The following is a 17,729-nucleotide window of genomic DNA, read 5'->3' on the forward strand; positions in this document are numbered from 1 at the left end:
TCAACTGTGCGTTTCATTTGGATGTTACATAAGTTAGGCTATTATATTTTCAATTTTCTGTTGGGCATTTAAGGTTAAAGTCGAATTGCAATGAAACAACATTTTGTTAAAAGTGCCAATAAATAGTTTTTCCACAAAGACTTTATTCTAACTGGCTAAGTAAAAATAATGCTATTGAGTTTATAAAAAAAAAGGTTTTGAAATATTCAGTATATTTCTCACATGGAGATACTTTTCTGGATAGGAGTTGTCATCTGATCGGGCATATTATATACAAATTTACTTAGATATATAATAATAATATTAGAATGGCGCTTCTCCTGCGATTTATGGCGTGTGCCTTGATGTTGTCAGACACAAGGGGAGGGACCTACAGTTTTATGCCCACTTCGAACGGCGATTGTGTTTTTATAACGAGCCGTTTTTCATGGCAGAGATACACTCGGAGGTTCGCCATTTCCTGCCGAGCTGCGGCCGCTGTTAAGAAAAACCCTTTCTTCTCTATTGTTTTTGCGATGTTGCCTTGACCAGTGCTTGAACCCAGACCCTGCGGAGTGGTAGCGCGCACTGCTTACCACTACCCCACAGCGGCATCACAGATATGTTAGAGAGATGACAAATTAACTAAGTTTTATTACGAAATATGAGTACTTTATTAACTTCACATTGCGCCAGCTGATTTTTATTAGCATTTATTTTTTGGAAATGAGGCAGCGAAAAGTAAGTATGTAAATAAAAACATTTGTATAGTTTTAACCTAATTTAAAACGTTAATAATTTTTATTTATAGAAAATAACAAGTAATTTTTAAGCAAAAACCAAATTCGTCCGCAAAATATCAAAGTATTTGATATATTCGCCGCTATAACTATTGTAATGTTTACAATCAATTGTTACGTTTAGGTATGCAGAGAGCAATTTGAAAGCTTCAACGGTGGCAATTGCTATTATTTTTGTGATGACCTACTGAGTTCGTCATGTTAATATTTACAATTTTACTAATTTTGCAGAAAAAAAGTTAACATTTTTTATTAAATGAAAACTGTTTACCCTTCTTATTTGCCTAAATAGGTGTGTTAAAAAGTAGAGTTCGACCGATTAATCGGCATCGGCATTTTATAATTTTTGTAAAAGTTTGAAATCTGAATTTATATGGTGTTTGTTGGATACCAGCTAGACTTTTATAAAAAAATAATAAACTTTAAATAAACAAAAGACAAATACCAAATGCCAAAACCGGTCAAAATATCGCAATTATTTTATTTTGTGGACCACTATATGTATGTATGTACATTAGACTGCGTCACCAAAAAAAGTCGCGGTTTTTCCGCCGGGATTACAAAATTTATTATATTTAAGACGTCCACCAAAATATTTCGGAAAAATATTAAGATTTAAGCGAGCTGGACCGATTTGAAAATACCTCCAAAAATTGAGTTTTTAAGAATAAAAATAGTTTCTTAAAGAACTCTTTGAAAAAAGTCCCCTCAGATGACAAAACAAATTAGGCTTAGAAATTCTGCATAAAAATATTTATAAATCTTTTCAACGGAATCGTAATAATGAGATTTTTGATGCTGTTTTTTTTTACTTTTTTCAAAGATTGATTTACGATAAACTTAAATAACTTGGCCAAAACTATTCTGATTTAGACTTAAGGGATATCGGTAGAAAGATATTTTCTCACTATTTTTATTTCTGTCCANTTTACGAAAAACTTAAATAACCGGGCCAAAACTATTACTGATTTAGACTTATGGGATCTCGGTAGAAAGGTATTTTCCCACTATTTTTATTTATGTGCAAAAACAAAGTCATTCGTGTCCCAATATTTTTTTTTTTCAAATACCAACACATCTTAATTCAACTTTGAATGATACTCGTTCATCCTACCTTTCTCTTTCATCCTTTGAATGAGTTTATTAGCAAAGAAATAAAAGTGGTGACAAAATACCTTTCCAATGATATCTCACAAGTCTAAATCGGGAGAGTTTGGGCTCAGTTATTCAAGTTTTTCTTATACCAATCTTTGAAAAAAACTCCAACTTTGGAGGTATTTTCAAATCGGTCCAGCTCAGTTAAATCTTAATATTTTTTCGNTCGGGAGAGTTTGGGCTCAGTTATTCAAGTTTTTCTTATACCAATCTTTGAAAAAAACTCCAACTTTGGAGGTATTTTCAAATCGGTCCAGCTCAGTTAAATCTTAATATTTTTTCGAAATATTTTGGCGGACGTCGTAAAATATAATAGATTTTATAATTCCAATGGAAAAACAGTACCGATTTTTTTTTTGTATGGGGAGTGATGCAGTCTAATGTACATACATACTAGAGTTGGAAAATATGCATTCATTTTTTACTGCATTAATGGTATTTAAAGCAATAATGTTAATGTAAAAAATTAATGCTTTAATTTATGAAATTTAATGCAAATGAATATTTCAATGCATTAATTCTGAAAAATGTAATCCTAATGATTTATTTTTTTTTCATTTAATCATCGAAGCTAATGCAAATGAAAAAATTTTAATGCACTAAAATTATTAATACTTTTGCTCGTTTGCATTATTAAAAACCATTAAATTTTTTTCTAGTGAAATATAAATAACCTCTTTTGGAAGGACTTGGAATAATTACTAATAGTATTTTCAGCTTCATTATATTATGTGTATTTTACGACAAATGCCATTGAGCTTGACATAGTGAAAACCAGCTTTAACGTCCGTCACTATTTTTTTTGACCTTAAAATTCTACACTCAACGTCAGCAAGGAATTTTTACTTAAAAAAAAATTAGTTAATGGGTTTTTAATGCTTGTTATAATTCTAATGCAATAAATTATTGCAATAGCATTCATTTAAACATTTTATTGTTAATACAAAAAAAAAATCATTAGCATTATTTCTTCGGAATTAATGCATTGAAATTTTCATTTACGTTAATTATCAAAAATTAATGCATTAATTTTTTTCAATTACCTTAAAATGCTATGCATTAAAAAATTTAATGCATTTTTCACAACTCTGATACATATCTAGCATATAAGTTCTTATGCATTCAGTGCAAAAAAGTGTATTGTAGTACAAAAGGAAATGAATTCTTATGTTCCGAAATATTTCTTGCTTATAAAACAGTGTTTTATGTAATGTACATACATGATAAATGTGAAATATGTACATATATTTTTACAAATCCATACATATCGTGGTTTAAAGTACAAAACTGCATATCAACCAAATGCAAAACCGCGTATGTGAGGTTGCATAAATTATTTTCTAGAGAGTAAAAACACTAATTTTTCAAAGTGGTTCTCTTTTTTATAAAGCAGTCGCATTTTCAATTGATTGTTGGATTCAGCCAAGAGCTTGTGTGAGCGAATTCAATTTTTGGCAGCAAATGCCAGTTACGCGGTTTTGCAGAATGCATATACTCGGTTTTGTACTTTAAACGACGATATGTAGTATGTATGTACATAGATGTGTATGTAATGTTGCATAACAAGCCAATTAATTCAATTATTTGTTTCCTTTTGTTTTGTTAACTCCGTTAAATTAACTAATTTTATGAACTAATAAATTTTTTTTGTAATTTCTTATGGAATCGGTATCGGCATCGGCCAATTCTTTTCCCATAAGCCGAAAAAAAAAAAATTGGAATCGGACTCTGTTAAAATGTTGTAATGGCTTAGTTTCCAGCAGTAAAAAAAAATAACAAGAAATAATTTTCTATATTTCTGTTGCCTGTAAAAGTACTTTGCTTTTGCTGTAAGTTTTCATGAAGAAATAAATGTACAAGCATTTTTCTTGAGAGCTGCAAATTAATTTTAGAAATTTTGATGGAAGAAAATTTCTTTTCCGTTTCATGTGCGCCATTTTATATGATTTTTTCGTTTTTCTTGACAGCTGTAAACTAAGCTTTATACTTTAATTTTTCTCTTCCTTTAAACTTAGAACGGTGTTTTAGAGGTGAACACCGACTTCTGTGCACTTGATTTGTCAAAAAAAAAAAAAAAAAAACTCCGCCTAAAACTATGCCGCCTAAGGCTTGACTATATTTAAAATATTAAATTTTTTTTTGTGCATTTCGACTGCTGAGTGGAAGATCGATCTATCTCGCAGCCAGTTCGAAAATGCTCTGTCTCAAAAAACTTTTCAAGAACGCCAATGGCGGCAAAAATCATTGAGTGAAACAACCTTCTTTTTTTTGTTATATCACCGTGACCAAAAACCAAAAAATTTCTAACACACGAACAATCAATATACACATGATGCAACAATACTAGGTGGTATCAGTTGTGACAGCTCAATTTGATACTGCTCAGTAGAATAAGAAGAAAATCGGGAAGAAATTAATCCCCATTTGGGGGAAAAATACTCACGAAACTATGGACCAAATATAATAAAACTGCGGTTTTAGTTTTTCCATAGCGTAATAAACAGGTGAAGTAACAAAATAGCTTTCTCGCTTTATTTTCTGACATTCGGCTGCCTTATAGTAAAATTTTAAAGGACATTTTTCAAAAAATGCAGTGTCAAGGTTTTTCTCTCTGCCGTGAGGATTTTTTTTAAATGACTTTGAAATTTCAAAGATAAGATTGATTCAGAAATTAAAAATAAAATTCAGATCGATGTAAAGTAACAATATATGTATGTACTAAAGGAAGGAGAAAATTCTGAGCTTAGTTGTTTGGTTCATAGAAACGATTAGGTATTGAAGATTCCATTTAAATTAATTAAATTTTTTCAAGCTAATAAAGGAGAATCTACACAGAATTTTCTTTTAAATCTGTTACCCATATTGCTATTTTATATTGCACTGCATTTTTAAAATAATTTTATGTATTAATCATATTTGTTATTTCAAAGTCCTTAAAAAAATCCTGACATCAGAGTGAAAAACTAAAAACGAAGTTTTACTCAAGCGGGTTTTGCAATTCTCTTCCGAGTGAATTTCAATCAAACTTGCTTTTAATTCAAATTGGGATGGGTTGAAATTCACTCGAAAGTAGTTGCAGAACCTGTCTCACTGTTTTTGCTCTTGGTTTCGAGAATATATTGATTTTGTTGTGGTAAAATTTATTTTCGCACGGTTGTTCAGTGATCGCATATTCAGAGATTTGAAAAAAAATCGGATGCATGTACTCCAATAAACATATTTGTCCAAAACCCGGTTGCAGTACAATTACCTAGCATATCCAGTTACATTCTTGTATTCTCGGCAGGGTATTTTAGGCCGGAAGAGAAGAGTCCGTCGGAAGTTACAATGTTGCTGCTCTATTTAAAATTTACCCGTCGTGAAATATTTATGAAACCTATTTACATTATGCAAAACGTGCATATGGATATTTGAACTTTTATTATGGCTAAGTTTGCAAATGAAGCATAAATTGCAATTTTTATATAAATAAATACATTTTATATGAATTAATGGGCACTATCGAGATTTTTGGTTTAACCAAATTGACCGGCACAGTGTGAGGTAGCGTGCAAGCAGCTGAGTGCCAGCTGATTGTCAAATACACATAGGGTAAATGAGTAGCTTTCGGCACTTATCGCTATCATCTAAGCACACGAAATATTCGCTAGACTTATATTTAATCAGGTATTTTCGTAGAAAATACATCCAATTGATCTTAATAAATCCAGCACGAAGACACATAAACGTTTCCACATATTTACTTCATTTTTTCTACAAAATTTCCACTTTATTCTTAAAATTGTTGTTTTAGCCACATTCGTCTTGTCTACCCTATACAGAATTGTCAGCGCTGCTTCAATCGATAAAGGTCACCTTGAAACGTCAAAGTGTGTCACCTTGGCTGCTGTTGAGCGGACATCCAAAAAAAAGTATTTTGCCTTTTTACTCCGTTAAAATTTCGCGAATTTTGGATAAATTTTCATAATTGCCGTGCTGACTCAAAGTGCAGAAGCTCCAGTGCGTGCTAAAAGTCACAAGCCCGCATACGTGCTATACACATCGGTGCATCCAAACGATTGATAAAGCGGTGACTGCAAACGGTGCTAGAGAGTACTATCAGTTGAGGAGCATTCTCATGTCTCGACCCCGTATAGCTAATTTAAAGTGAAATAAATAGACCGTTGAGATTGAAAAATAGTTCAAAAAACACCAAGTGAAACCCGCTTAATAAAATTAGATACTATTGTGCGTGTCATCAAGGGAATTTGTTACTTCATTGTTTATTGATATACACCTTTAACGCGGAGTAAAAAGTGTAAAAATGCCAAACGAGTTAAGGCAACGTTTCATTGAGCGTGGCTCCCATAAGGGCAAGGGTCTTGCTGTCTTCACCAGCGGTGGCGACTCGCAGGGCATGAACGCTGCAGTGCGTGCATGCGTACGTATGGCCATCTACTTGGGATGCAAGGTATTTACTCATATTGGTTTTAGGTGAATTGCCGTGAAAATAGGCTAGACGAACGGCCTGTGGGCGTGCGCTAGAATCGCGCGCTTATCGGTCGTCGGCTCTTTTGATTAAGTACCACTTTTGATAAAGTAATTTGTATTTTGTATTACATATAAGTATACATAACATGTACTCGGAATTTGCTCCGCGGCATTATGCATGAGCATGAGTGCATAACCGTGGCATTGGATTTATTTATAGAAATTGTTTAGTTATGTATGTGTACATAAAAACTTGCGAAAAAGTTTTACCTGTACTACTTATATCTATATACATATATACCTACGTATGTACAAAATTTTACATGTCTGTATGTACATATCCATGTATTTACACACTATATGCACATATGCACATTCAAACATAACTATGAATGTATGTACATATCGCACACCTTCTTCAAAAGAGGCACAACTCAAAAAAAAATGTTTTGTTGTTTTTGTGCATAAATCAATTCTTAGCGTTTATCTCCATTTTTGTAAATATATTTTTTTTTCTGCATCATGATTGTATTCTCTAATTAGAAAGCAACAGTTGTATCAGTTTATCTATTAATTGCTTTGAATCTGCACTATCCACAGCAGTTATATTTCCTGATCTGATTTTTGAGTTGCGTTTCTTCTGAAGAAGGTGTAGGATATGTCTGTACGTACATATGTATGTATGTATGCAAGTTTTATCTAATTTAATTTTGCTGTGTTGCACACGAATTTCTCTTCGCTCGTGCAATGGCGACGCATTGCCATCAAGTGATCTGTCTGCCTACGTAACGATAATTTACATTTGGCTAATCGACTCGCTATGGCCTTAGATAAAAGTGAAATTGAAAAAGTATTGTTTACGGAAAGATATGATTTATGTAAATATGTACCTTAATATAAGAAATTAAATGTCGTCGACGACTCAAACTAAGAGCGTCATCATTCGTTTTCATGGATCGTGATTCCTTATACTTTTTTCGTTTAAAATTAATATGTATTATATTATTATATTTTCTGTTTTGATGTTGTATCTTATCATCATTTCTGTGATGCGTGGAAAATTTTAAATCAAATGAGTCTGCAAATATTTTTTTTGTCTGGAAATTTTGGCATTCGTTAAATTAGTCATAGCCGATAGGATTGATGACCTTTGTTGCCATAAAAAAACGCTAATTACTTTTAATAGCTTTTAATATTTAGATTCAATCAGTCTTTTAATAGTATTAAAATTACTTTGACTTTAAAAAGTTCTTAAGATTTTGGTATTTGAATATATATATGTATATACACATGTATATACTTACATTCATATTTATTGATTGATTTGAACATTTTCCATTCCGAACTCCAAACATTCAAGTTATGCCGAAATAAGCCGAATATTTAAAGTAAAGCAAATGTGGATTCGCGATTTAATTAATTTACCCCTAAAAACAACGAATTCACAGTGCGTAGTTAACCCCTGACCAGGGGTAATGATTTTTTAATGTTGTATAATTACATGAGATGTCTAGTGAATATCTAGTGATAGTTAAACTAAATAGTTAGATAGTGATTAGGTTAACCATAGTTTAACTACGTATTGGAAATTCGGCACAAAGTGAATCACAAGTATTCCCTAAAAATATTAAAGTAGATAATCTTACATTTTTGCAGGTAAATTTTTTAAATTGTAGTAGGTTATGTAGGCAAAGTTTAAAATCTTATCTAGAAATTTTCTTCTTTATCTTTTACAGCAACTGACGCGTTTTTAAACTTTGAGATGTTTAGTATGTCGCTTTATGTATTATGTATACAAACATACATAAATATATAATGATAAGATTAAAATAGAATTTTTTCTTTCACAAATGTTTATTTATGAACCTAACTATATACATATGTACATACATAATTCTATTTTAAGTTATAAAATTGAAACGTTATAGAAAAGGGTATGCTTTCCATATTTTTATTATATAGTTTTGTTTCCAAAGTGGTCATTTCCAAAAAAAAAATGTAAATAGCAGGTATTTTTATTATATATATATTTTGTTTAAGACTGATAAATTTATCCTCTGAAATCATTTACTGGCGTGAAAATTTGTGCAGAATACGAAACTCTCTCAGGCTCTTCAAAAATTTTTATTTTTTTTTGCATTTTTTTGTAAAATATTTTGCAGAATGTCACTTTTACAAAAGTAAGCTAAAATAATAAATAAGTTTAGAAACTCCATAAGCAATAAAGAGACATTTGCAATTTAATTATTTGTTTTTACCGCCATACAACAATTTAAAAAGGGGGGACAAAAAATAGCACTTTGTTTGGAAATGACCCACATACAAGATGTAAAACGATGAAACAATTATTTAACCCATATCCAATATATTTGTACACATTTACATTTAATAATGTTATTACTCTTACATGTTTCTAGGCCTATTTCATTCGAGAAGGCTACCAGGGTATGGTTGACGGTGGCGAAAACATCGTCGAAGCAAACTGGGCATCGGTGTCATCGATCATTCATCGCGGTGGCACAGTGATTGGCTCGGCTCGTTGTGCAGAATTCCGTGAACGCGCTGGTCGCCTAAAGGCTGCATACAATCTTATTCAAAAGGGTACGCGAAAAGTTACGTTCCTTTGAACTCTTCCGTTTCAATTTATTATCGTCTCGTTTGAAAAGGCGTCTCCAACCTAGTTGTGATCGGTGGTGATGGTTCACTTACTGGTGCGAATTTGTTCCGTACGGAATGGTCTGGCTTGTTGGACGAGCTGCTAGAGTCGAAAAAAATAACACCTGAGCAACGTAAAAAGTTCGACGTCTTGCATATTGTAGGCATGGTGAGTTCATTTTGTCAATTAAAAAAGAGATAATGTAAGTGCCTCGCTATTTTTTTTTTTTTGGGTTCATTTCGTAACATAATTTAATTCTAAATTTTCCTTTCTTAGGTGGGCTCCATTGATAATGATTTTTGCGGCACTGACATGACCATTGGTACCGATTCAGCTTTGCACCGCATCATTGAGGCTATAGATGCTATTGTTAGTACTGCCTATTCTCATCAACGTACATTCATTATGGAGGTGATGGGTCGTCATTGTGGGTAAGTTGTAGTAAGACTTGTTTATCATGTTTAAAAAATATTAAATACAATTGAAATAACAAAAAAGTGCAAAGCCTAACATGCTTAAAGTAAAAGCTCCCACCACCAATTGGCGAGAATCGAAAAAGAAAAAAATTCTTGGATGGATATATTTAACTAAAATTTCTTATCACCATTAACTGACTGCCCTTAATTTACGATTTCCTTCTAAATGCAGTTATTTGCCTGTAGTTACTGGTATTATTTCCGAAGCTGATTATGTATTTTGTCCTGAATCGCCACCACCGTTCGACTGGCCCGAACGTCTATGCAATAAGCTTATACAGGCAAGCCAAATAAGACTTTTTCACATAACCATTTTACATTTTAGATTAATATTTTTCGCAGCCAGTGTATTGTTGCCCATTTTGAGTTGTCTATTTAAAAATTTTAGCGCGCCAATTGGTTCAGCATGGCCACAAACGTATATGGTTATGAACAACTTCAAATACTACGATTCTATAGTAATATTTTATTGTAGAGCTTCAAACAAAAATTAGTTTTAATTTAGCTTAATGCTTCTTTTGTTTGTTGGCTTGGAATGCTGATCCGACGCGCTTTGGTCCGAGTCAATATGAGAGCATTGAAATGTAGTGTTAGTTGCACACGACCATCCTCTAGTACATACACACATACATTAATACTTTTCTCTCTGAATACGATTGGAACTTAATTGGCTATAAATTGTTACAAGTGACAAATAACTACTACATACTTAAGTACATAAGTAAACATACATATGTACATACTTACATACATATACATAAGTACATTTATGTTGTCTAAAAAACCCGAGTTTATGTCTTGATTGAATAACGAATTAATAACAAATAAGCTGTACTGTTCAAGAAAATACATAGTATATCGAAACTACATTGAGGCATTGCGCTCTGTTATTGGGTATAGTGTATTTTTAGGGAACAAATTAGAGCAAGAAAAGGTAAAACATAGATATTTTAAAAACGCAAAATGCTACATTATGTACTTAGCAAATGCTATCAAAGTAAAGCGACGGGAGCAAATTCACTCTAGGATCCGCATTTGTTATGGTTACTGTTTGTTGTCGTTTGTCATGGTGCGTGAATCTTTCTTTTTACAGCTATTTGGCACTTGTAGCCGGTCTTTCCAGCGAGGCTGATTATATTTTCATACCTGAAAATCCCCCAAGAGCAAATTGGCCCGAAAGATTATGTCAGCAATTGTCGCAGGCAAGAAAAAAAAAATATATAGAAAAATTGAAATAAACATTTTAATGGAGTAGCAAAGTTTGTATATACACATGCATGCATAGATACATACATACATATAAACATTTCTTTAGCTTAATACAGAAATGCCCTAACTCATTTTCTTCCGAAATTCAGCTTTGTACAAAGGTCGGTAGATTTTCAATAAAGGCCTAATAGAATGTAAAAATTACTACCCAGGATTTTCAAGAAATTCCGAATTCATTTATAAAGTATTGTAAAAACTCTGTAAAGACACAAGCATTGTACATAGGGCCTTTCTGTATTAAGGTAAAGCACGATATGTATAGATGTGTAAAAGTATGCGCATACGTGTTGCATATATACATATGTATATGTATATACATACAAACATACATATGTACTTAGAACGCTGGTATTCATCATCTAGATTTTTTTGTTTTCTAAAGTAGCCGCTTTTGCAAACACGAAGAACGAAATTCTTACAAATTTGAGAAGAATTATTTTATTTTTTAATGCACCTTCTTCGCAGTTGGTAATTGAACAATATGGTATTGAACAATTTTAAAAAAAAGAATGCATCCTTTGCCTAACAGGTCAAGCAGACCGATTTCTTTTCGAAATTCAAATTTCGGAAATGTCCAAATTAACAAATTTTTGCAGTGGTCACGTTAGAAATACATACTCTAAAATATTCAAAGGACGGCTTCAGAGTACTCAGTCGATTGATTTAAAAGTGACCAGTTTTAACAATTTTTACAAGCTTGGCGCACGCCTTTTTCACCGCAGAAGTATTCCCACTTAAAGAAATATTCATTTTTATTACGTATGTATGTACGTATGTGTTTACCTAAGCGAAGGAGGGGCTATGCTTATGCTGACTTCCCTGTGCTCATAATATTCCCTTTATTTTATTTCCTCTACTTAATTAAACGCCGACGTTTTCATTCATTGAAACACTCATGGTTTTTATTGCACACATTGCAATCATTTGCACTGGATGCCTATTTTTCCTTGATTCATTATGTTATTTCTTACCGTGTGTAATATTCTGCTTTTGATAGCTATTTGAGGATTTTCGAACGTTGATTGGCGGGAGTTTGAATTTCTTATCAGTTTATAATAAATACATATATTATTTCTTGTTTGATTTAACATTGCACTTTTACCTACACACCCCCTTTGCACTTCCTCACCCCCGCTGCAGCACGCACCAAGGAGTCCCGTACAGAGCAGCTTGTATTACAAAAAAAAAAAAAAAAAATATTGTTTATAGCCCAAAAATATTTAAGAACGTTTTTTTGAAGCCCCGCAAATTTTCCTACCTGCAATCCTGTTATTGTTGTTTTCCCATATTCCTTTTTACCTGTTTCCCATCCTTGTTTGTCTATGGTTATTTCTCCTTAAACGATCGGACATTTTCAGTTAATGTTTTTTTTTTTTTTAATTTGAAGGGGTTAGAATCATAAGGGTCTAAGTGACATTTTTTGAAAATGCAAGTTATACCCATATTTGTATAGTTAAATATAGTGTTGATTTGGTGACAAAGAGATCCAAGTCATTTCGGACATTGCAGTGCCATCTATTGGTCGGGCAAGAATCATTTCAAATGCATTTACCCAGAATTTACAATAAGTAATCAACTTTAACCTTAATTATCTCAAAAGAGTGTCAGACCTACTTAGATCCTTTTGATACTAACCCCTTCATTTCATAGCTCACAACGCCGTAAAAGATAATTTTATATACTTAACTTAAATTTTTGTATAGTGAAAGTTTAAGTTGAAAGCAAGAATTGTTCACACTTGCCTGGTTATCAGGTTATCTGGTTAAAAATTATTATTGTGTAGTGTATTTTATTGTTGTAAACTGAATAAAAAATATAGCCATATAAACACATAACCTGATAACCAGGCAAGTGTGAAGAATCTCAGTACTTAAATTTTTTATTACAAACGGAAAAACTTTTAATTGTTATATGCGCTTAATTCTTAATATCACTTATGGTTACTACACTGTACAATGTATCTAATATTATTACGTATTATTTGCATTTGTTTTGTTAAAATATTTTATCATTTGTTTTTATAATTCTATTTAGTTATTTAGCCATTTCGGCGGCTTTAGCTAGCGAGGCTGATTTCATATTTATACCCGAGGAGCCGGTCCCAGTTAACTGGCCGGAAAAATTGTGCAAAAAAATACTGCAGGTCAGAGTGCAGTTTCAATTTGGAAAGCTTAATTCATAATTGTTTTGACTTATGGTTTTGCGGTTATTTGTTAGTAATTGTTTATAAGCTTTTGTAAAAATTACTTCTCTTTTGCTTGCTAAGGGGTTTGGCTGGTGCATAAGCTGGAAAAGCTGCATACAATTTTTTTTTGTTTTGGGACAAACATTGTAATGTATTAAACAATAATAACAACAGCTTGTTCTTAATATAATATTTTTAAACATTTGATGAATAAAGGAAAACGTGTTTAGGTCAACCTGAAACGCGACAAAACCCGATTTAACGTTTGTATTAAGATTTACTATGAAATGAATTGAATCATTTTGTCTCTGTTTCGCTAGAGTGAAATTATACTTCTGAAAACTAAATATTTTTACTAGAAACAGTACGAATTTATCAGATATTGCTGCATGTTGACGAATCAAGACTTAAGCACTTTTTCCTATTTAGCGTAATCTTCCTCCCGCGTTTCTAATATATATATATTTTTTTTTTACTAAACATATACATATGTAAGTACACATATTGTGACCGCTAAAAAAACTTTTGTCGTAAAGGTATTTGTGTTTATTTGGTGCGTGGACTAGATTACGTTTGTTTTTATATTGCTTTGTTTTTGGTAGGATATTCATACATACATAAAGGCCTAATAAATTTGTGAAGAATAAAAAATTCTAAATTATTAATCGAATAAGCAAATTCACCCCACAAAAAAAAAAACAAAAATTAAACAAAAAATTAAGTGTGCATACATACATACATAAATAATTCTACATTCGCTTTCGCGTTTTTTTTGATTTCTTACATCACTCTAGTGCCATTCGTTGTACAACGACTATTCACTGTACATATCCATCAAATTTTTTTTTTGTCATCACAAATCCATAGGCTTAGTTCGATTCATTAAAAAGCAATTGAATGGTAACTTTCGCCAACATCACGCTTAATAGTTGTAGTTGTATTTTTTTGTTATTTGTTCATCAATTATTGCTAAAATAATAAATACATATCGCTCATTAATTAACCCGTTTTTTTTTGTTTAAAACTAAATTTTGATAAATGTACATATTTTCTCACTATTCCATTTGTCGATTTATGTATACATACATTCATATGTATGTGCGAGTGTTAAGTCTTAAACATTTTTTCCAGAAATATTTAAAGAAATAAAATCAATATCGAAGTTTTAAACTCGTTGCAATTTATATATTTATTAATAGAGTATTTATAGAAACTAAACACGGAGTGACCCACATGCAATTTTAAGATTTGCTTTATGTGATTCAAAACAAAAAAAAATAAGTTAGCGTTATAAAATTTCTAACTTTAGGAAAAAGGAATATTTATGAAAAAAAACCTACAATTGTACATATCATGAATTATATAAATCGACAAAGTGGGGGAACTTAGTAGCTCCAATATTCATCCTAAATGTATTCGTAAACGTTTCATAATCATTTTTGTTGAATTTTACTACTACTTGCGTCCACTAATTGCAAATTTTTCTTCAAACATCCAAACCCTATCGCTTTAATTTCCAAACAATCAGGAGCGTAATGCTGGTCAACGCTTGAACATTATTATCGTCGCCGAGGGTGCCATCGATCGTGAGGGCCACCCCATTACTGCCGAGGATGTCAAGAAAGTGGTCGTCGACAAGCTGCAGCAGGACACTCGCATCACTGTGCTCGGTCATGTGCAACGTGGTGGTAATCCCAGTGCTTTTGACCGTGTTTTGGTGCGTAGTTTTTTCAATAAAAAGAATGTCGACATTTCTATAATGAATAGAACCTTTCTCGCTTAGGGTTGCCGCATGGGTGCTGAGGCTACGTTGGCTCTTATGGAAGCCACACCTGACTCAGTGCCATGTGTCGTCTCGTTGGATGGCAATCAGGCGGTGCGTGTACCGTTGATGGAGTGCGTTGAACGTACCAAAGAAGTCGCCCAGGCGATGGCGGAGAAGAATTGGGAATTGGCCGTAAATTGCGTGGACGCTCCTTCGAACGCAATCTGGAAACTTACAAAATGTTGACGCGTCTGAAGCCGCCAAAGGAATCGATCGAAAACGCAAAGGTGAGCAACAATTGTTGGGTGAATATATTAATGGTTTTTTTTTTTTAACTTTTTCTGTTTCTTTAAGGAGGGTTTTCGCATGGCTGTCATGCATATTGGCGCACCCGCTTGTGGTATGAATGCTGCCGTGCGTAGCTTTGTGCGCAACTGCATTTACCGTGGTGACACTGTTTTTGGCGTGCATGACGGCATTGAAGGTCTGATTGCTGGCAATATCAAGGAGATGGGTTGGTAAGTAGTTCAAATCTCAGTTTGCGCATTGTTTCAGCATTAAAACCATGAACACTTTTAGGTCAGATGTAACTGGTTGGGTTGGTCAAGGTGGTGCTTTCCTCGGCACTAAGCGTACACTGCCCGAGGGCAAATTCAAGGAGATTGCCGCACGCCTCAAGGAGTTCAAAATCCAAGGCTTACTTGTTATTGGTGGCTTTGAGGCCTACCACGCTTGCGGTCAGATCTCCGATCAGCGTCCCAACTATCCTGAATTCTGTATCCCAATGGTGGTTATACCATCAACTATCTCGAATAATGTTCCTGGTACTGAATTCTCACTCGGATGCGATACCGGTCTCAATGAGATTACAGAGATTTGCGATCGTATACGCCAATCGGCACAGGGCACAAAACGTCGTGTCTTCGTCATTGAGACAATGGGTGGCTATTGTGGTTATCTAGCCACTTTGGCTGGCTTGGCTGGTGGCGCTGATGCTGCATACATCTACGAGGAGAAATTCTCCATTAAAGATCTGCAACAAGATGTCTACCATATGGCCTCGAAGATGGCCGAAGGTGTCCAACGTGGTTTGATATTGCGCAATGAGAAGGCTTCTGAAAACTATAACACTGATTTTATACACCGTTTGTACTCGGAAGAGGGCAAGGGTCTATTCTCGTGCCGTATGAATATTTTGGGTAAATGAAATGTTTGAATTACGCGTTCTATTTATGAAATACAAATGGGTCCTTCTTTGTTACTGTGTAGGTCACATGCAGCAGGGTGGCTCACCAACGCCTTTCGATCGTAATATGGGCACCAAGATGGCTGCCAAGTGCGTTGACTGGCTGAATGAACAAATTAAGAGCAACACCAAACCAGATGGCACTGTGCGTTGTGAAAGCAGCGATTCAGCTTGTTTACTCGGTATTGTGCGTCGTCAGTACCGTTTCACACCTCTAGCAGATTTGATTGCCGAAACCAACTTTGAGTGAGTAGAGTTGAAAAATGTAAATTTCAGCCCAAATATGCGAGTGCGGCCGAGGCTATGTTCTAAAGTGGCACCAGCCAAGTCAAGAATTGCACCTGACTACCCTGATATGATCCGCGGAGCAGGCGGTATGAGGTACCAAGCACTGCGGGTTAGGAATTGAAGTGGAGCTGGAAGAGTTTCGTTACTCAGTTGAGATCCAGAGTCCCTGGGGGCTAGGTAGGAGGATGCTGAGCTTGCCGTTTGGCTCGAGCAACCTAAGACCACAATTATTTTCATGGTCATTACGAAACGGAGAACCGGCACACGTGGAAAAATCTTTCTACTCAGAAATTAACGTGTTTTAAGTGAATGAAAATTTTGTTTTTTTTGGCATTTTAAGCAATACTACACTGCTCTAGAAAATAGGCGTAAGGATTATCATTTGAATTGTTTTTTTAAACTAATGGACTTATTCATAAAAAAATAAAATAGTTTTAAAAAGCTCTATAAATTAACAGTTTCATACAGATTTTCGATTTATAAGAAAATCATTTAAAAATATTTTTTTTTTCTACTTTTACATAGACAACGCATCCCCAAGTCGCAGTGGTGGCTCAAATTACGTCCCCTATTGAGAATCCTGGCTAAACACGATTCCGCTTACGAAGAGGAGGGTATGTACATTACAGTCGAGGAGGAGTGTGCTACCGATGCGGTAGCTTAGGCATTGACAGCTACACTAGGAAACCAGTATAGTAGTAGCAAGTGACTAAACACTCAAAAGTGTTCGCTACTCGTAACAAAAAAACACGCCAGTTGCATTAAGTTAAAAGCTACAGAATGCGTGAAAATTGGAGTAACATATTCATGAACAAATAAACACAAAAGTAAATATTAAACGCACATAAATTCATATTTTTACTTTGCTGGATTTGCAAAGTGATTCGCTTCTATGATTTAAATTATTATTACATGTTATCATATCATTAAATACATACATGCGTAAATACATACATATATTCGTTGAAAGGTGTTACCAGAAACTCAGGTTCTAGCACAATTCTACACAAACTAACGTTGGGCACCAATTGTAAATTTTGCGCAAATTGAATGAAAAAAAAAATCATGTAGATTTACGTAAATGCTCATACGCTTTTGCTTTGATGGATTTATTTTACTAATTTTATGTATTTTTTTTTTTATTTTTTATTTATTTTAAAAGCTGCATGCCATGTACATACATACATATGTATGTACACATGTTTATGGCTTCCATTGTATTATTATGTTTTGTGATTAAGTTTGCTGTACATGAAATATAACTGATATTAAATTGTACTCGTATTTGCATTAGCAAAAAGGTATAGAAAAAAGTTGTGGCAAAATTAAAACAACTGTTTAGTATATTGAGATGTTTCAATCTTCGAGCTAGAAGGTCTTGTCGATGTTTTATTGAACAACGCTAATGTTGAAGTAAAAATAAAATTCCAATAATGTATT

At 33.4% G+C, this 17,729-nt stretch overlaps 1 protein-coding gene across 1 annotated transcript; it reads left to right on the top strand.

Annotated features, from left to right (window-relative positions):
* Positions 1-5,712: 5,712 nt before the first annotated feature.
* Positions 5,713-17,340, top strand: LOC108366174 (ATP-dependent 6-phosphofructokinase-like). Its single transcript, XM_017620490.1, is given in 12 exon segments — positions 5,713-6,384; positions 8,822-9,005; positions 9,071-9,228; positions 9,337-9,491; positions 12,840-12,948; positions 14,519-14,707; positions 14,774-14,945; positions 14,948-15,042; positions 15,110-15,273; positions 15,335-15,954; positions 16,025-16,247; positions 16,815-17,340. Coding segments are annotated over 12 exon segments (2,355 nt in total). The 5' UTR covers positions 5,713-6,237; the 3' UTR covers positions 16,954-17,340.
* The last annotated feature ends 389 nt before the right edge of the window (positions 17,341-17,729 follow it).

Source organism: Rhagoletis zephyria, unplaced genomic scaffold, assembly GCF_001687245.7.
Source record: "Rhagoletis zephyria isolate East Lansing unplaced genomic scaffold, Rhagoletis_zephyria_1.1 Rzeph_scaffold_02180, whole genome shotgun sequence".
In the NCBI taxonomy this organism is placed as follows: Eukaryota; Metazoa; Arthropoda; class Insecta; order Diptera; family Tephritidae; genus Rhagoletis; species Rhagoletis zephyria.